The 17,817-nt window shown below is 40.2% G+C and overlaps 1 protein-coding gene across 1 annotated transcript in view; it reads right to left on the bottom strand.

Annotated features, from left to right (window-relative positions):
* Positions 1 to 17,817, bottom strand: part of MYH15 (myosin heavy chain 15) — a 175,793-nt gene that overhangs the window by 107,540 nt on the left and 50,436 nt on the right. Inside the window, 2 exon segments of the mRNA XM_024735329.1 lie at positions 355 to 398; positions 5,945 to 6,066. Of these exon segments, the coding sequence (XP_024591097.1) occupies positions 355 to 398; positions 5,945 to 6,066 (166 nt within the window).

Below are 17,817 nucleotides of genomic sequence, written 5' to 3'. Positions count from 1 at the left end.
AATAGACCCAATAAGTAAAAATAGCACAATTAAATTCTTACCTCCTTCATCTATACCTGCAAACTAAAGATTATGACAGTCAAATAACACTTAATGATACTACAATTCAAAATCATAAAAGATATCTTTATTTACCTCTATTTAAGGCTGAATTAATTTCTTAGCACTATTAATTATAATAATATTTATTGTTATTTGTTACTATTAATAATAGCTTTTTCCAACCAAAATAACTCTTCAGGTTTGCACAGAATGAATCTCACCATGCTTTGACTAAATTTTCTGAAATTCAATTCACACAGTCTAATCTCCTTGTAAATATACATTGACTTCATTCTTACTAAATATACTTACATTAAGTATCTCAAAACCAGCTATGTCAAGAATGCCAATGAAGATTAGCTTCAAGATGGTGAACAAGTAAGACATGGAGGTCACCTTCCTCCCCACAAATACATCAGAAATACATCTACACATGGAACAACTCCTACAGAACACCTACTGAACGCTGGCAGACCTCAGACTTCCTAAAAGGCAAGAAACTCCCCCACGTACCTGGGTAGGGCAAAAGAAAAAAGGGAAAACAGAGACAAAAGAACAGGGACGGGACCTGCACCAGTGGGAGGGAACTGTGAAGGAGGAAAGGTTTCCACACACTAGGAAGCCCCTTCACTGGTGGGGATGGGGGTTGGCAGGGGTGAAGCTTCAGAGCCACGGAGGAGAGTGCAGCAACAGGGGCGGAGGGCAAAGCAGAGAGATTTCCGCACAGAGGATCGGTGCCGACCAGCACTCACCAGCCTGAGAGGCTTGTCTGCTCACCCGCCGGGGCGGGCGGGGGCTGTGAGCTGAGGCTCGGGCTTTGGTCGGAGTGCAGGGAGAGGACTGGGGTTGGCTGCGTGAACACAGCCTGAAGGGGGCTAGTGTGCCACAGCTAGCCGGGAGGGAGTCCGGGAAAGTCTGGAGGTGCCGAAGAGGCAAGAAACTTTTTCTTACCTCTTTGTTTCCTGGTGCGCGAGGAGAGGGGATTCAGAGAACCGCCTAAACGAGCTCCAGAGACGGGTGTGAGCCACGGCTATCAGCACGGACCCCAGAGACGGAGCCTGTGCAGCCCGCCACTGCCAGGGTCCCATGATCCAGGGACAACTTCCCCGGGAGAACACACGGCGCGCCTCAGGCTTGTGCAATGTCATGCCGGCCTCTGCCACCGCAGGCTCGCCCCACACTCCATGCCCCTCCCTCCCCCTGCCCTGAATGAGCCAGAGCCCCCGCATCAGCTGCTCCTTTAACCCCGTCCTGTCTGAGCGAAGAACAGACGCCCTCCTGTGACCTACACGCAGAGGCGGGGCCAAATCCAAAGCTGAACCCCTGGAGCTGTGCGAACAAAGAAGAGAAAGGGAAATTTCTCCCAGCAGCCTCAGGAGCAGCGGATTAAATCTCCACAATCAACTTGATGCACCCTGCATCTGTGGAATACGTGAATAGACAACGAATCAAGCCAAATTGAGGAGGTGGACTTTGGGAGCGACAATATATACATATTTTTTCCCTTTTCCTCTTTTTGTGAGTGTGCATGTGTATGCTTCTGTGTGTGATTTTGTCTGTATAGCTTTGCTTTTACCATGTGTACTAGGGTTCTGTCCATCAAATTTTTTTTTCTTTTTTTTTTTTTTAGTATAGTTTTTAGCACTTGTAATTGGTGGATTTGTTTTTTGCTTTGGTTGCTCTCTTCTTTCTTCTTTTTATTACTTTTTACATTTTTTTATTTTTAATAATTATTTTTTATTTTAATAACTTTGTTTTATTTAATTTATTTTTCTCATTCTTTCCTTCTGTTTTCTCCCTTTTATTCTAAGCTGTGTGGATGACAGCATCTGGGTGCTCTGGCTAGGTGTCAGATTTGTGCCTCTGAGATGGGAGAGCCAAGTTCAGGACATTCGTCCATCAGAGACCTCCCAGCTCCACGTAATATCAAACGGCAAAAATCTCCCACAGATCTCATTTTCAACATCAAGACCAAGCTCCACTCAACGAACAGCAAGCTACAGTGCTGGACATCCTATGAAAAACAGCTAGCAAGACAGGAACACAAACCACCCATTAGCAGAGAGGCTCCCTAAAATAATATTAAGGTCACAGACACCCCAAAACACACCACCGGACGCAGACCTACCAACCAGAAAGACAAGATCCAGTCTCATCTACCAGAGCAGAGGCACTAGACCCCTCCACCAGGAAGCCTACATAATCCACTGAACCAACCTTAGCCACTGGGGGCAGACACCAAAAACAACAGGAACTACAAACCTTCAACCTGCGAAAAGTAGACCCCAAACACAGTAAGTGAAGCAAAATGTGAATACAAAGAAACACAAAGCAGATGAAGGAGCTAGGTAAAAACCCACCAGACTGAACAAATGAAGAAGAAATAGGCAGTCTACCTGAATTCAGAGTAATGATAGTGGAGATAATCCAAAATCTTGGAAATAGAATGGAGAAAATACAAAAAACTTTTAACAAGGAACTAGAAGAACGAAAGAACAAACAAACAATGATGAACAACACAACAAATGAAATTAAAACTTCTCTAGAAGGAATCAGTAGCAGAAAAACTGAGGCAGAAGAATGGATAAGTGACCTGGAAGACAAAATAGTGGAAATAACTGCTGCAGAGCAGAATAAAGAAAAAAGAATGAAGATAATAGAGGACAGTCTCACAGACCTCTGGGACAACATAAAACACACCAGTATTCGAATTATAGGGGTCCCAGAAGAAGAAGAGAAAAAGAAAGGGACTGAGAAAATATTTGAAGAGATTATAGTTGAAAGATTCCCTAACATGGGAAAGGAAATAATTAATCAAGTCCAGGAAGCGCAGAATGTCCCATACAGGATAAAACCAAGGAGAAACACGCCAAGACACATATTAATCAAACTATCAAAAATTAAATACAAAGAAAAAATATTAAAAGCAGCAAGGGACAAACAACAAATACCATACAAGGAATCCCCATAAGGTTAACAGCTGATCTTAGAGCAGAAACTCTGCAGGCCAGAAGGGAGAGGCAGGACATATTTAAAATGATAAAAGGGAAGAAACTACAACCAAGATTATTCTACCCAGCAACGATCTCATTCAGATTTGACAGAGAAATTAAAACCTTTACAGACAAGCAAAAGCTAAGAGAATTCAGCACCACCAAAGCAGCTTTACAACAAATTCTAAAAGAACTTCTCTAGGCAGGAAACACAAGAGAAGGAAAAGACCTACAATAACAAACTCAAAACAATTAAGAAAATGGTAATAGGAACATACATATCAATAATTACCTTAAATGTAAATGGATTAAATGCTCCTACCAAAAGACATACACTGGCTGAATGGATACAAAAACAAGGCCCGTATATAAGCTTTCTACAAGAGACCCACTTCAGACCTAGGGACACATACAAATTAAAAGTGAGGGGATGGAAAAAGATATTCCATGCAAATGGAAATCAAAAGAAAGCTGGAGTAGCAATTCTCATATAAGACAAAATAGACTTTAACACAAAGACTATTACAAGAGACAAAGAAGGACACTAAATAATGATCAAGGGACCAATTGGAGAAGAAGATATAACAATTGTAAATATCTATGAACCCAACAAAGGAGCACCACAATATATAAAGCAAATGCTAACAGCCAAAAAAGCGGAAAATGACAGTAACACAATCATAGTAGGGGACTTTCACACCTCACTTTCACCAATGGACAGATCAACCAAAGAGAAAATAAATAAGCAAAAACAAGTTTTAAATGATACATTGAACAAGATGGACTTAATTGATATTTATAGGACATTCCATCCAAAAACAACAGAATACACTTTCTTCTCAAGTGCTCATGGAACATTCTCCAGGATAGCTCATATCTTGGGTCAGAAATCAAGCCTTGGTAAATTTAAGAAAATTGAAATCATATCAAGTATCTTTTCTGACCACAACACTATGAAACCAGATATCAATTACAGGAAAAAATCGGTAAAAAATACAAACACATGGAGGCTAAACAATACACTACTTAATAACCAAGAGATCACTGAAGAACTCAAAGAGGAAATAAAAAAATACCTATAAACAAATGACAATGAAACCACAACAATCCAAAACCTGTGGGATGCAGCAAAGGCAGTTCTAAGATGGAAGTTTATGGCAATAGAGTTCTACCTTAAGAAACAGGAGGAATCTCAAATAAACAACCTAAACTTACACCTAAAGCAATTAGAGAAAGAGGAACCAAAAAACCCCAAAGTTGGCAGAATGAAGGAAGTCATAAAGATCAGATCACAAATAACTGAAAGAGAAATGAGGGAAACAATGGCAAAGATCAGTAAAACTAAAAGCTGGTTCTTTGTGAAGATAAACAAAATTGATAAACCATTGGTCAGATTCCTCAAGAAAAAAAGGGAGAAGGCTAAAATCACCAGAATTAGAAATAAAAAAGGAGAAGTAACAATTGACACTGCAGAAATACAAAGGATCATGAGACATTACTACAAGCAACTCTATGCCAAAATAATGGACGACCTAAAAGAAATGGACAAATTCTTAGAAAAGCACAACCTTCTGAGACTGAACAAGGAAGAAATAGAAACTATAAACACACCAATCACAAGGACTGAAATTGAGACTGTGATTAAAAATCTTCCAACAGATAAAAACCCAGGACCAGATTGCTTCACAGGCAAATTCTACCAAACATTTAGAAAAGAGCTAACACCTATCCTTCTCAAACTCTTCCAAAATATAGCAGAGGGAGGAACAAACCCCAAACTCATTCTACAAGGCCACCATCACCCTGATACCAAAACCAGACAAAGATGTCACAAACAAGAAAACTACAGGCCAATATCACTGATGAACACAGATGTAAAAATCCTCAACAAAATACTAGCAAACAGGATCCAACAGCACATTAAAAGGATCATACACCATGATCAAGTGCAGTTTATCCCAGGAATGCAAGGATTCTTCAATATATGCAAATCAATCAGTGTGATAAACCACATTAAAAAATTGAAGAATAAAAACCATATGATCATCTCAACAGATGCAGAAAAAGCCTTCAACAAACTTCAACACCCGTTTATGATAAAAATCCTCCAGAAAGTAGGCAAAGAGGGAACTTAACTTACCTCAACATAATAAATGCCATATATGACAAAAGCACAGCCAACATTATTCTCAATGGTGAAAAACTGAAACCATTTCCCCTAAGATCAGCAACAAGACAAGGTTGTCCATTCTCACCACTATTATTCAACATTGTTTTGGAAGTTTTAGCCACAGCAATCAGAGAAGAAAAAGAAACAAAAGGAATCCAAATCAGAAAAGAAGAAGTAAAGCTGCCACTGTTTGCAGATGACATGACACTATAAATACAGACTCCTAAAGATGCTACCACAAAACTACTAGAGCTACTAAATGAATTTGGTAAAGTAGCAGGATATAAAATTAATGCACAAAAATCTCTTGCATTCCTATATATTAATGATGAAAAATCTGAAAGAGAAATTAAGGAAACACTCCCATTTACCACTGCAACAAAAAGAATAAAATACCTAGGAATAAACCTGCCTAAGGAGACAATGCCTCCTTAGGCATTACAATAGGCATTATACACTACCAAATGTAAAACCAACAGCTAGTGGGAAGCAGCCACATAGGACAGGGAGATCAGCTCAGTGCTTTGTGACCACCTAGAGGAGTGGGATGGAGAGGGTGGGAGGGAGACATAAGAGGGACAAAATGTGGGAATATATGTATATGTATAGCTGATTCACTTTGTTATAAAGCAGAAACTAACACACCATTTTAAAGCAATTATACTCCAATAAAGATGTTAAAAAAAGAAAAGAAAAGAAAAGAAAAACAGGTTTAGAAAAAAGAGAATGCCAGTGAAAAACTGCCTTGACAGCTTGGTATCCAGGGCCCTGTTGATACGTGCCACCAGCCACTTAAACATCCTCTCATAAGTTGACTTAGATAAGGCACCAACGTCATAGGTCACCTGGAAATCACATTGAAAGTATTCCTTCATCTGAGAGCAGTGTTCATTTTGATCCTGGGCATTCTCTATCAGCAACCACCTTCTAGTAAAACCAATGTATTTATCCACATTCTGTGGTTCTAGCTTTATGCTGAATATAAGAGGAAAGGAAGAAAGAAGCAAGGAAGGGAGGAAAGCAAGAAGGGAGGGAGAGAGGTGAAAAGTGGAAGAGAGGTGGGGAACAGAGTTGAGCTAGCCTGGGGTCTCCCTACCCAACACTCCTGTAAGAGATTCATGTTCCTATCACTAAAGGACCAAATATCCTGGAGTAGTGTGGCAACATGGTCTAAAGTCTTGCTGTTCAAAGTGTGGTCCTAAGACCTACAGCATCAGCATCACCTGAGAGATTGTTAACAATGCCAACACTTGGCATCTCATCCCAGACCTACGTTTTTTATTTTTCTTTTTATTTATTTATTTCACACCTTTATGGAGTATAATAGCTTTACAATAGTGTGTTAGTTTCTGCTTTATAACAAAGTGAATCAGCTATACATATACATATATCCCCAATTCTCCTCACTCTTGCATCTCCTTCCCACCCTCCCTATCCCACCCCTCTAGGAGGTTACAAAGCACCGAGCTGATCTCCCTGTGCTATGCAGCTGCTTCCTATCTATTTTACATTTGGTAGTATATGTAAGTCCAAGCCACTCTCACTTCGTCCCAACTTACCCTTCCCCCTCCCTGTGTCCTCAAGTCCATTCTCTACATCTGCGTCTTTATTTTTGTCCTGCCCCTAGGGTCTTCAGAACAATTTTTTTTTTTTTTAGATTCCATATATATTTTGTTTTTCTCCTTCTGACTTAATTCACTCTGTATGACAGACTCTACATCCATCCACCTCACTACAAATAACTCAATTTCGTTTCTTTTTATGGCTGAGTAATATTCCATTGTATATATGTGCCACATCTTCTTTATCCATTCATGCAATGATGGACACCTAGGTTGTTTTCATCTCCAGGCTATTATAAATAGAGCTGCAATGAACATTTTGGTACATGAATCTTTTTGAATTATGGTTTTATCAGGGTATATGCCCAGTAGTGGGATTGCTGGGTCGTATGGTAGTTCTATTTGTAGTTTTTAAAGGAACCTCCATACTGTTCTCCATAGTGGCTGTATCAATTTACATTCCCACCAGCAGTGCAAGAGGGTTCCCTTTTCTCCACACCCTATCCAGCATTTATTGTTTGCAGATATTTTGATGATGGCCATTCTGACTGGTGTAAGGTGATATCCCATTGCAGTTTTGATTTGCCTTTCTCTAATGATTAGTGATGTTGAGCATACTTTCATGTGTTTGTTGGAAATCTGTATATCTTCTTTGGAGAAATGTCTATTTAGGTCTTCTTCCCATTTTTGGATTGGGTTGTTTGTTTTTTGATATTGAGCCACATGACCTGCTTATATATCTTGGAGATTAGTCCTTTGTTAGTTGCTTCCTTTGCAAATATTTTCTCCCATTCTGATGGTTGCCTTTTTGTCTTGTTTATGGTTTCCTTTGCTGTGCAAAAGCTTTTAAGTTTCATTAGGTCCCATGTATTTTTGTTTTTATTTTCATTTCTCTAGGAGGTAAGTCAAAAAGGATCTTGCTGAGATTTATGTCATAGAGTGTTCTGCCTATGTTTTTCTCTAAGAGTTTTATAGTGTCTGGCCTTAAATTTAGGTCTTTAATCAATTTTGAGTTTATTTTTGTGTATGGTGTTAAAAAGTGTTCTAATTTCCTTCTTTTACATGTAGCTGTCCAGTTTCCCCAGCACCATTTACTGAAGAGGCTCTCTTTTCTCTATTGTATATTCTTGCCTACTTTATCAAAAATAAGGTGACCATATATGCTTGGGTTTATCTCTGCACTTTCCATTCTGTTCCATTGATCTATATTTGTGTTTTTGTGCCAGTACCATATTGTCTTGATTACTATAGCTTTGTAGTATAGTCTGAAGTCAGGGAGCCTGATTCCTCCAGGTCTGTTTTTCTTTCTCAAGATTGCTTTGGCTATTCAGGGTCTTTTGTGTTTCCATACAAACTGTGAAATTTTTTTGTATGTATAGTTCTGTGAAAAATGCCATTGGTAGTTTGACAGGAATTGCTTGAATCTGTAGTTTGCTTTGGGTAGTATAGTCATTTTCATAATGTTGATTCTCCCAATCCAAGAACATGGTATACCTCTCCATCTGTTTGTGTCATCTTTAATTTCTTTCATCAGTGCCTTAATGTTTTCTGCATACAGGTCTTTTTCTCCTTAGGTAGGTTTATTCCTAGGTATTTTATTCTTTCTTTTGCAGTGGTAAATGGGAGTGTTTCCTTAATTTCTCTTTCAGACTTTTCATCATTATTGTATAGGAATGCAAGAATTTCAGTGCAGTAATTTTGTATCCTGCTACTTTACCAAATTCATTGATTAGCTCTAGTAGTTTTCTGGTAGCATCTTTAGGATTCTCTATGTATAGTATCATGTCATCTGCAAGCAGTGGCAGCTTTACTTCTTCTTTTCCAATTTGGATTCCTTTTATTTTTTTTTCTTCTCTGATTGCTGTGGCTAAAGCTTCCAAAACAATGTTGAATGATAGTGGTGAGAATGGACAACCTTGTCTTGTTGTTGATCTCAGAGGAAATGGTTTCAGTTTTTCACCATTGTGAACGATGTTGGCTGTGGGTTTGTCACATATGGCATTTATTATGTTGAGGTAAGTTAAGTTCCCTCTTTGCCTACTTTCTGGAGGATTTTTATCATAAATGGGTGTTGAAGATTGTTGACGGCTTTTTCTGCATCTGTTGAGATGATCATATGGTTTTTATTCTTCAATTTTTTAATGTGGTTTATTATACTGATTGATTTGCATATATTGAAGAATCCTTGCATTCCTGGGATAAACCGCACTTGATCATGGTATATGATCTTTTTAATGTGTTGTTGGATTCTGTTTGCTAGTATTTTGTTGAAGATTTTTGCATCTATATTCATCAGTGATATTGGCCTGTAGTTCTCTTTCTTTGTGACATCTTTGTCTGGTTTTGGTATCAGGGTGATGGTGGCCTTGTAGAATGAGTTTGGGGTTTGTTCCTCCCTCTGCTATATTTTGGAAGAGTTTGAGAAGGATAGGTGTTAGCTCTTCTCTAAATGTTTGATAGAATTCGCCTGTGAAGCCACGTGGCTCTGGGCTTTTGTTTGTTGGAAGATTTTTAATCACAGTCTCAATTTCAGTTCTTGTGATTGGTGTGTTTATATTTTCTATTTTTTCCTGGTTCAATCTTGAATGTTGTGCTTTTCTATGAATTTTTCCATTTCTGCAGGTTGTCCATTTTATTGGCATAGAGTTGCTTGTAGTAATGTCTCATGATCCTTTGTATTTCTGCAGTGTCAGTTAATGCTTCTGACATAGTTTTTCATTTCTCATTCTAGTGATTTGAGTCTTCTCCCTTTTTTTCTTGATGAGTCTGGCTAATGTTTTATCAATTTTGTTTATCTTCTCAAAGAAACAGCTTTTAGTTTTATTGATATTTGCTATTGTTTTCTTCTTTTTCATTTATTTCTGATCTGATCTTTATGATTTCTTTCCTTGTGCTTTTTTTTGTTCTTCTTTCTCTAATTGCTTTAGGTGTAAGTTTAGGTTGTTTATTTAAGATGCCTCATGTTGCTTAAGGTAGGACTGCATTGCAATAAACTTCCCTCTTAGAACTGCATTTGCTGCATCCTACAGGTTTTGGATCGACGTGGTTTCATTGTCATTTGTTTTTAGGTATTATTTTATTTCCTCTTTGATTTCTTCAGTGATCCCTTGGATATTAAGTAGTGTATTGTTTAGCTTCCATGTGTTTGTATTTTTTACCGATTTTTCCTGTAATTGATATCTGGTCTCATAGTGTTGTTGTCGGAAAAGATACTTGATATGATTTCAATTTTCTTAAGTTTACCAAGGCTTGATTTGTGACCCAAGATATGGTCTATCCTGGAGAATGTTCCATGAGCACTTGAGAAGAAAGTGTATTCTGTTGTTTTTGGATGGAATGTCCTATAAATATCAATTAAGTCCATCTTGTTTAATGTGTCATTTAAAGCTTGTGTTTCCTTATTTATTTTCATTTGGGATGATCTGTCCATTGGTGAAAGTGGGGTGTTAAAGTCCCCTACTATGATTGTGTTACTGTCGTTTTCCCCTTTTATGGCTGTTCACATTTGCCTTATGTATTGAGGTGCTCCTATTTTGGGTTCATAAATATTTACAATTGTTATATCTTCTTCTCCAATTGGTCCCTTGATCATTATTTAGTGTTCTTCTTTGTCTCTTGTAATAGTCTTTGTGTTAAAGTCTATTTTGTCTGATATGAGAATTGCTACTCCAGCTTTCTTTTGATTTCCATTTGCATGGAATATCTTTTTCCATCCCCTCACTTTTGGTCTGTATGTGTAACTAGGTCTGAATTGGGTCTTGTGTAGACAGCCTATGTTCGGATCTTGTTTTTGTATCCATTCAGCTAGTCTATGTCTTTTGGTGGGAGCATTTAATCCATTTACATTTAAGGTAATTATCGATATGTATGTTCCTATTACCATTTTCTTAATTGTTTTGAGTTTGTTATTGTAGGCCTTTTCCTTCTCTTGTGTTTCCTGCCTAGAGAAGTTCTTTTAGAATTTGTTGTAAAGCTGCTTTGGTGGTGCTGAATTCTCTTAGCTTTTGCTTGTCTATAAAGGTTTTAATTTCTCCATCAAATCTGAATGAGATCCTTGCTGGGTAGAGTAATCTTGGTTATAGGTTTTTCCCTTTCATCACTTTAAATATGTCTTGCCACTCCCTTTTGGTTTACAGAGTTTCTGCTCTAAAATCAGCTATTAACCTTATGGGGATTCCCTTGTATGTTATTTTCCCTTGCTGCTTTTAATATTTTTTCTTTGTATTTAATTTTCAGTAGTTTGATTAATATGTGTCTTGACATGTTTCTCCTTGGATTTCTCCTGTATGGGACTCTGTGCACTTCCTGGACTTGATTGACTATTTCCTTTCCCATATTAGGGAAGTTTTCAACTATAATCTCTTCAAACATTTTCTTAGTACATTTCTTTTTCCCTTCTTCTTCTGGCACCCCTATAATTCGAATGTTGGTGTGTTTAATGTTGTCGCAGTGGTGTCCAAGACTGTCCTCAATTCTTTTCATTCCCTTTTCTTTATTCTGCTCTATGGTAATTATTTCCACTATTTTATCTTCCTGGTCACTTATCCATTCTTCTGCCTCGGTTATTCTGCTATTGATTCTTTCTAGAGAATTTTAAACTTCATTTATTCAATAATGTTCATCATTGTTTGTTTGCTCTTTAGTTCTTCTAAGTCCTTGTTAAACGTTTCTTGTTTTTTCTCCTTTCTATTTCCAAGATTTTGGATCATCTTTACTATCACTACTCTGAATTCTTTTTCAGGTAGACTGCCTATTTTCTCTTCATTTGTTTGGTCTGGTGGGTTTTTACCTTGCTCCTTTATCTCCTGTGTGTTTCTCTGTCTTCTCATTTTGCTTAACTTACTGTGTTTGCAGTCTCCTTTTCACAGGCTGCAGTTTCATAGTTCCAGTTGTTTTTGGTGTCTGCCCCCAGTGGCTAAGGTTTGTTCAGTGGGTTGTGTAGGCTTCCTGGTCGAGGGGACTAGTGCCTGTCTTCTGGTGGATGAGGCTAGATTTTGTCTTTCTGGTGGGCAGCACCACGTCTCGCTGTGTGTTTCAGGGTAGCTGTGACCTTATTATGTGACCTTATTATGTGTTTCAGGGTAGCTGTGACCTTATTATGATCTCTCCTAAGGGGTGGGGTTGTGTTCCTTTCTTTCTCGTTGTTTTGCATAGGGTGTCCAGCACTGTAGCTTGCTGGTTGTTGAGTGGAGCTAGGTCTTAGTGTTGAGATGGAGATCTCTGGGAGAGCTTTCGCCGTTTGATATTACATGGAGCTGAGAGGTCTCTGGTGGACCAATGTCCTGAACTCAGCTCTCCCACCTCAGAGGCACAGGCCTGACACCCAGCTGGGGAACCAAGACCCTGTCAGCCACATGGCTTTTGGAAAGTCTGATGTCTTCTGCCAGCGTTCATTAGGTGTTCTGTAGGAGTTGTTCCACATGTAGATGTATTTCTGATGTAATTTTGGAGAGGAAGGTGATCTCCACGTCTTAATCCTCTACCACCTTGAGGGTCTCCCCCATCCCAGACCTATAAACCAGAATTTTTACTCTAACACAATCCCCTCTGACTCCTACCCACCATAAAGTTTGAAAAATACTGGTAGAGTATGTTAGGAATCTCGAATCCCCAGCCCTCCTCCTTCTGCTGCTGTTGCTAATAAATTGTATAACCTTTGGCAAGTGACCTAACCTCCCTGGGCTGCAGTCTCTTCACCTGAATTATGCTCTTAAAGATTCTTTCCAGCGTCAGCTTCCACCTTCTTTATTATATTAATTCCCAGGGCCGTTCTCAACTCTGTGCGGGGAGAATGGCAATTTAGTGCATCATTCTGACTCAGATTCTCCTACTATAAAACTCAGGCTGCATTTCCCCTCCCTGGAGGTGTGTGGCAAAAGCTCTCTCATAACCTACTAGGGAGAGCTCCAACCTCTGTGCCTGCTGCTGCTGTACAGATGCAGATCCTGTTGCCGTGATGCAAAGGCACTGCTGTAGAGCAGGTTTCTGATAGACTCCAAGTAGGAGTGATTTTCAGCTGGACAGTCTCCAAGCCTGGAAGCAGAATGTGCTCCAACGACTTAACATTTAAAATAGGCCTATTGCATCCATCCTTTAGCTGCCCAGGAGAGTGAACACAGCAGGAGCCAGTTTGTGTCTGGTAGTGATTTAGTTATGAGTCACTCACTCCCTGATCAGTTATCTTGAGTCATTTCCACAGTAATCCATAAGCCGGTGGCATCACAGTTTTTTATTATTGGCGTCAAGAGCACACCCGCACAAATAAAGCACCAGGAATGATTTTTATCCTCCAGAGCACCGAGGAATCACTCTCTGTCTATAGTAGTCACTTTGAAAGTTAAAAAGAACATGACTAACTTGCTCACTCCCTTTTAATTCCCTAAATACTTGAGAAGTAGGAGTGGGAGAGAAACTGGCCATGGGTGGGGAGTAGCAAAGAAATAGGAAGAAAGCCTGAAGTTGTAGCAGAGGAAGAAATGGATGGTATGATGTGTGCTGAATCAATTAATAAAACTGAAAATCCAATATACTGCTCACGAATTAATCATTTTCATCACTTTCTGTCCAATGAAGGATGACAGAGGCAGGAAAATCTACATGCCCACTTTTCAGGGACTAAATGGACCTATGTCTGAGCTCTTTTCAAAATAACCTCACAGAAGACTTTGATTACTTGGGGGTCGAGAGTATATGACAGAAAAAACAAAACTGAAAAGAAGTGGAGTCAAATAGCCATATTTTTAACCACCTTGATCCCTCACTTTCTCATCTGTAAAATAACAATATTAAAATATTCTTGTCTCATGGTTGTTGGGAGAGGTTCAATGAGACAGTGGGTGTAAATATACATAGCACAACATTTGACACTTAGCATCCAATAAATATTAGTTCCCCCTTTCCCATCCCTTTTCCACTTTTATCACTTCCTCACCCTCAATCCAGTATTTATTACCCACGTTCCCTTGAGCAGTTAATCGTTCTAAGGTTCACTGTCTTTAACTATAAAATGGAAATGTAAATAAGATCAATTTTGCAGGCTTGCTGTTAGATTAAATAAGCTATCCATAAAAAGCACATAGCATAGCACCCATAGTGAGCATTCAATGGCTACTTATTATTATTATTGTTTGATTATTATTAATCTTTTTAAAGTAAAATAACTTATTTCTGATCAGCACAGTTAGAACTCTCCTGGAATCATAAAATACTAGGCCTGAAGAACCCTACTTCCTGATAATCACGTATAGTGTCTCTCAACTCAGGATGGTGCCTCCCCCTAAGGGTGGGGGGCATTTGGAAACAGGGTGGGCATTTTTCCATTGTTATAGTGACTGAGAGTATTAGTGGTATTTAGCACCTTGGAGGAGGAATGCAAAGCCTCCTACAATGTGTGGACATGCTCATACACGAAGAATTATCCCCTTTAGATGCCAATCACCCCACCACTAAGACACACAGAAGATTTAACTTCTTCATGGGTGCTCAGAGAGATGGAGTATTTGACCAAAGCCCAAGAGTTAGTTAGCATTAGAGCTAGAACTAAATTTTGTATAGCATGTTAACACTGCAAGAATTTTTGCCATCTTTTGCAATTGTCATCAACAGCACATACATCTCTATTCTTAGCCGTGACAATTGTCTCTATAAAGTCAGTACAATTCCTAAGAAAAGAAAAGCCTTACAGTGTGCTTTCTTACTTTGTCTCCAGGAGATGGAAGAAGAGAGAGAGAGAAATAGAGAGAGTGCATGAGCAAGAGGGAGAGTGGGGGAGGGAGGGAGAGGATGGAGGATGAGGGTTTCTTTTCTTTTACTGTTGAATAATAATATATTAGCTTGCTTCACTGATTCCATTATAGTAGAGGCTGGGGTAGTAACTCAGTCCCTGAGAACACAATATTAAAGAGACAAAGGTTTGATTTCAGTCCTCCTATGGGCTCATTAGTTTTACACAGAGCAAGTCCTCTTCTATAATCATAGCATGTCATGCAGGCATGGGGTGGCGAATGTCTTAAAAGGCAGGAAGCTGCCAAACACCTCTAAACTCACTACCAAGAAATAGCTTAGCTACTTGTCCTGCTGAGTATGGTTCAACGTCAGCTCAATATTTTATTTTAACATTTATGGCTGTGATTAGATGGCCACTGTCTTGAAAGAGTGTGGGTGAGGGGCTGGTGAGCACAGGGAGCTTGCAGGGGCTGAGTGAAGAGGTGTCTCTGATGTCCGTGAAGAACAGTCAGGGATCAGTGTCTTTCAAGGATGTAACTGTAGACTTTGGCAGGGAGGAGTGGCAACTGTTGGACCTTGCTCAGAAAAGTCTGTACAGGGATGTAATGCTGGAAAATGATTTCAATTTGATCTCAATGGTGTGTCAAGTTCCCAAACCAGAAGTCATTTTCAGCTTGGTGAAATATCAAGCCAGAGCTGTCTAGAATACATAGGAAGTACAGAATGGCTAACATACACCTCTGCAAAAAAGAAACATAGGCAGACCTTGAAGACAGCAGAGGAATAAGACGTGGAGATCACCTTCCTCCCCACAAATACATCAAAAATACATCTACATGTGGAACTCCTACAGAACGCCTACTGAATGCTGGCAGAAGACCTCAGACTTCCCGAAAGGCAAGAAAATCCCCACATACCTGGGTAGGGCAAAAGAAAAAAGAAAACACAGAGATAAAAGAATAGGAACAGGACCTGAACCTCTGGGAGGGAGCTGTGAAGGAGGAAAAGTTTCCACACACTAGGAAGTCCCTTCACTGGTGTGGATGGAGGTGGGAAGCTTTGGAGCCACAGAAGACAGCACAGCAACAGGGGTGCAGAGGGCAAAGCAGAGAGATTCCCACACAGAGGATCAGTGCCAACCGGCACTCACCAGATTGAGATGGTTGTCTGCTCACCCACTGGGGCAGGTGAGGGCTGGGAGCTGAGGCTTGAGCTTCAGAGGTCAGACCCTAGGGAGTAGACTGGGGTTGGCTGCATGAAGACAGCCTGAAGGGGGCTAGTGCACTACAGCTAGCCAGGAGGGAGTCCGAGCAAAAGTCTGGACCTGATGGAGAGTCAAGAGGCCATTGTTTTGGGGTGTATGAGGAGAGGGGCTTCCTGCTCCATGTGCCCACAGATGGCAGAGCACCGCCTAAGTGAGCTCCAGAGACAGGCATGACCAATGGCTAACATCTTGGACCCCAGAGACAGGCAAAGACCTCTATTACTGCCGCCACTGCCACCAAGAATCCTGTGTGCAAGCACAGGTCACTACCCACACCCCTCCAGAAGCCTGTGCAGCCCGCCACTGCCAGGGTCCCATGATCTAGGGCCACCTTCCCTGGAAGAACACATGGTGCACCTCAGGCTGTTGCAACATCATGCCGGTCTCTGCCACTGCACGCATGCCCCGCATTCCAATTATGACTACCATACTCCTCCCTCTAACTAGCCTGAGGGAGTAAGAGAGCCCTAATCAGCCACAGCTTTAACACCCTCCTCTCTGGGTGGGGAAGAGATGCCTGAGAGTGGCCTACACGCAGAGGTGGGGCCAAAACCAAAGCTGAACCCCAGGAGCTGTACAAACAAAGTAGAGAAAGGGAAATTTCTCTGTGCAGCCTCAAGAGCAGCAGATTAAATCCCCGCAATCAGCTTGATAAACCCTACATCTGTGGAGTACCTGAATAGACAACAAATGTCCCAAAATTGAGGCGATGGAATTTGGGAGCAAATGTAGCCTTGGGGTTTTCTTCCTGCGTTTGATTCGTTTTTGGTTTTATGTTTATCTTAGCTTAGTTTTTAGTGCTTGTTTTCATTGGTGGGTTTGTTTACTGGTTTGGTTTCTCTCTTCCTTTTTTTTTTTCTCTTTTTGTGAGTGTGTGTGTGTGTGTGTATGTTTTTGTGTGATTTTGTCAATTTAGTTTTGCTTTTACCCTTTGTTTTGGGGTTCTGTCTGTTCACTTTATTTTTCTTCATTTTATTCCATGCCATGCAGTTGGCAGGGTTATGGTGCTCCGGCCGGGTGTTGGGCCTGAGCCTCCAAGTTGGGAGAGCTGAGTCCAGGACACTGGGCTGCCAGAGACCTTCAGAGTCCTTCCAGCTCCACATAATATAAATTGGTGAGAGCTCTCTCAGAGATCTCCATCTCAACATTAAGACTGAGCTCCACCCAATGGCCAACAAGCTCCAGTGCTGGAAAACCCATGCCAAACAACTAGTAAGAGAGGAACACAGCTCCATTCATTAGCACACAGGCTGCCTAAAGTCATACTAAGTTCAAAGACACCCCAAAACACACCGGTTGCAGCCCTGCCCACCAAAGAGACAAGATCCAGCCCCACCCAAAAGAAGACAGGAACCAGTCCCCCCCACCAGGAAACCTACACAACCCACTGAAACAACCTCACCCACTGGGGGCAGACAAGAGAAATAAGAGGAACTACGAACCTGCAGCCTGCAAAAAGGAGACTGCAAACACAGTGAGTTAAACAAAATGAAAAGACAGAGAAATAGGCACCAGATGCAGAAGCAAGGTAAAAAACCACCAGACCAAACAAATGAAGAAGAAATAGGCAGTCTACCTGAAAAAGGATTCAGAGTAGTGATAGTAAAGATGATCCAAAATCTTGGAAATAGAATGGAGAAAATAGAATAAATGTTTAACAAGGACCTAGAAGAACTAAAAAGCAAACAAACAATGATGAACAACACAATAAATGAAGTTAAAAATACTCTAGAAGGAATCAATAGCAGAATAACTGAGGCAGAAGAATGGACAATGACCTGGAAGATAGAATACTGGAAATAATGGCCGCAGAGCAGATAAAGAGAAAAGAATGAAAAGAACTGACAACAGTCTCAGAGATTTCTGGGACAATATTAAATGTACCAACTTTTGAATTATAGGGGTCCCAGAAGAAGAAGAGAAAAATAAAGGGCCTGAGAAAATATTTGAAGAGATTATACTTGAAAACCTCCCTAACATGGGAAAGGAAATAGTCAATCAAGTCCAGGAAGCACAGAGAGTCCATACAGGATAAATCCGAGGAGAAACACACCAAAACAC

The sequence above is a fragment of the Neophocaena asiaeorientalis genome, unplaced genomic scaffold (assembly GCF_003031525.2).
Source record: "Neophocaena asiaeorientalis asiaeorientalis breed wild unplaced genomic scaffold, Neophocaena_asiaeorientalis_V1.1 scaffold136, whole genome shotgun sequence".
NCBI lineage: Eukaryota > Metazoa > Chordata > Mammalia > Artiodactyla > Phocoenidae > Neophocaena > Neophocaena asiaeorientalis.
This window is presented reverse-complemented; position numbering and strand designations above follow the sequence as displayed.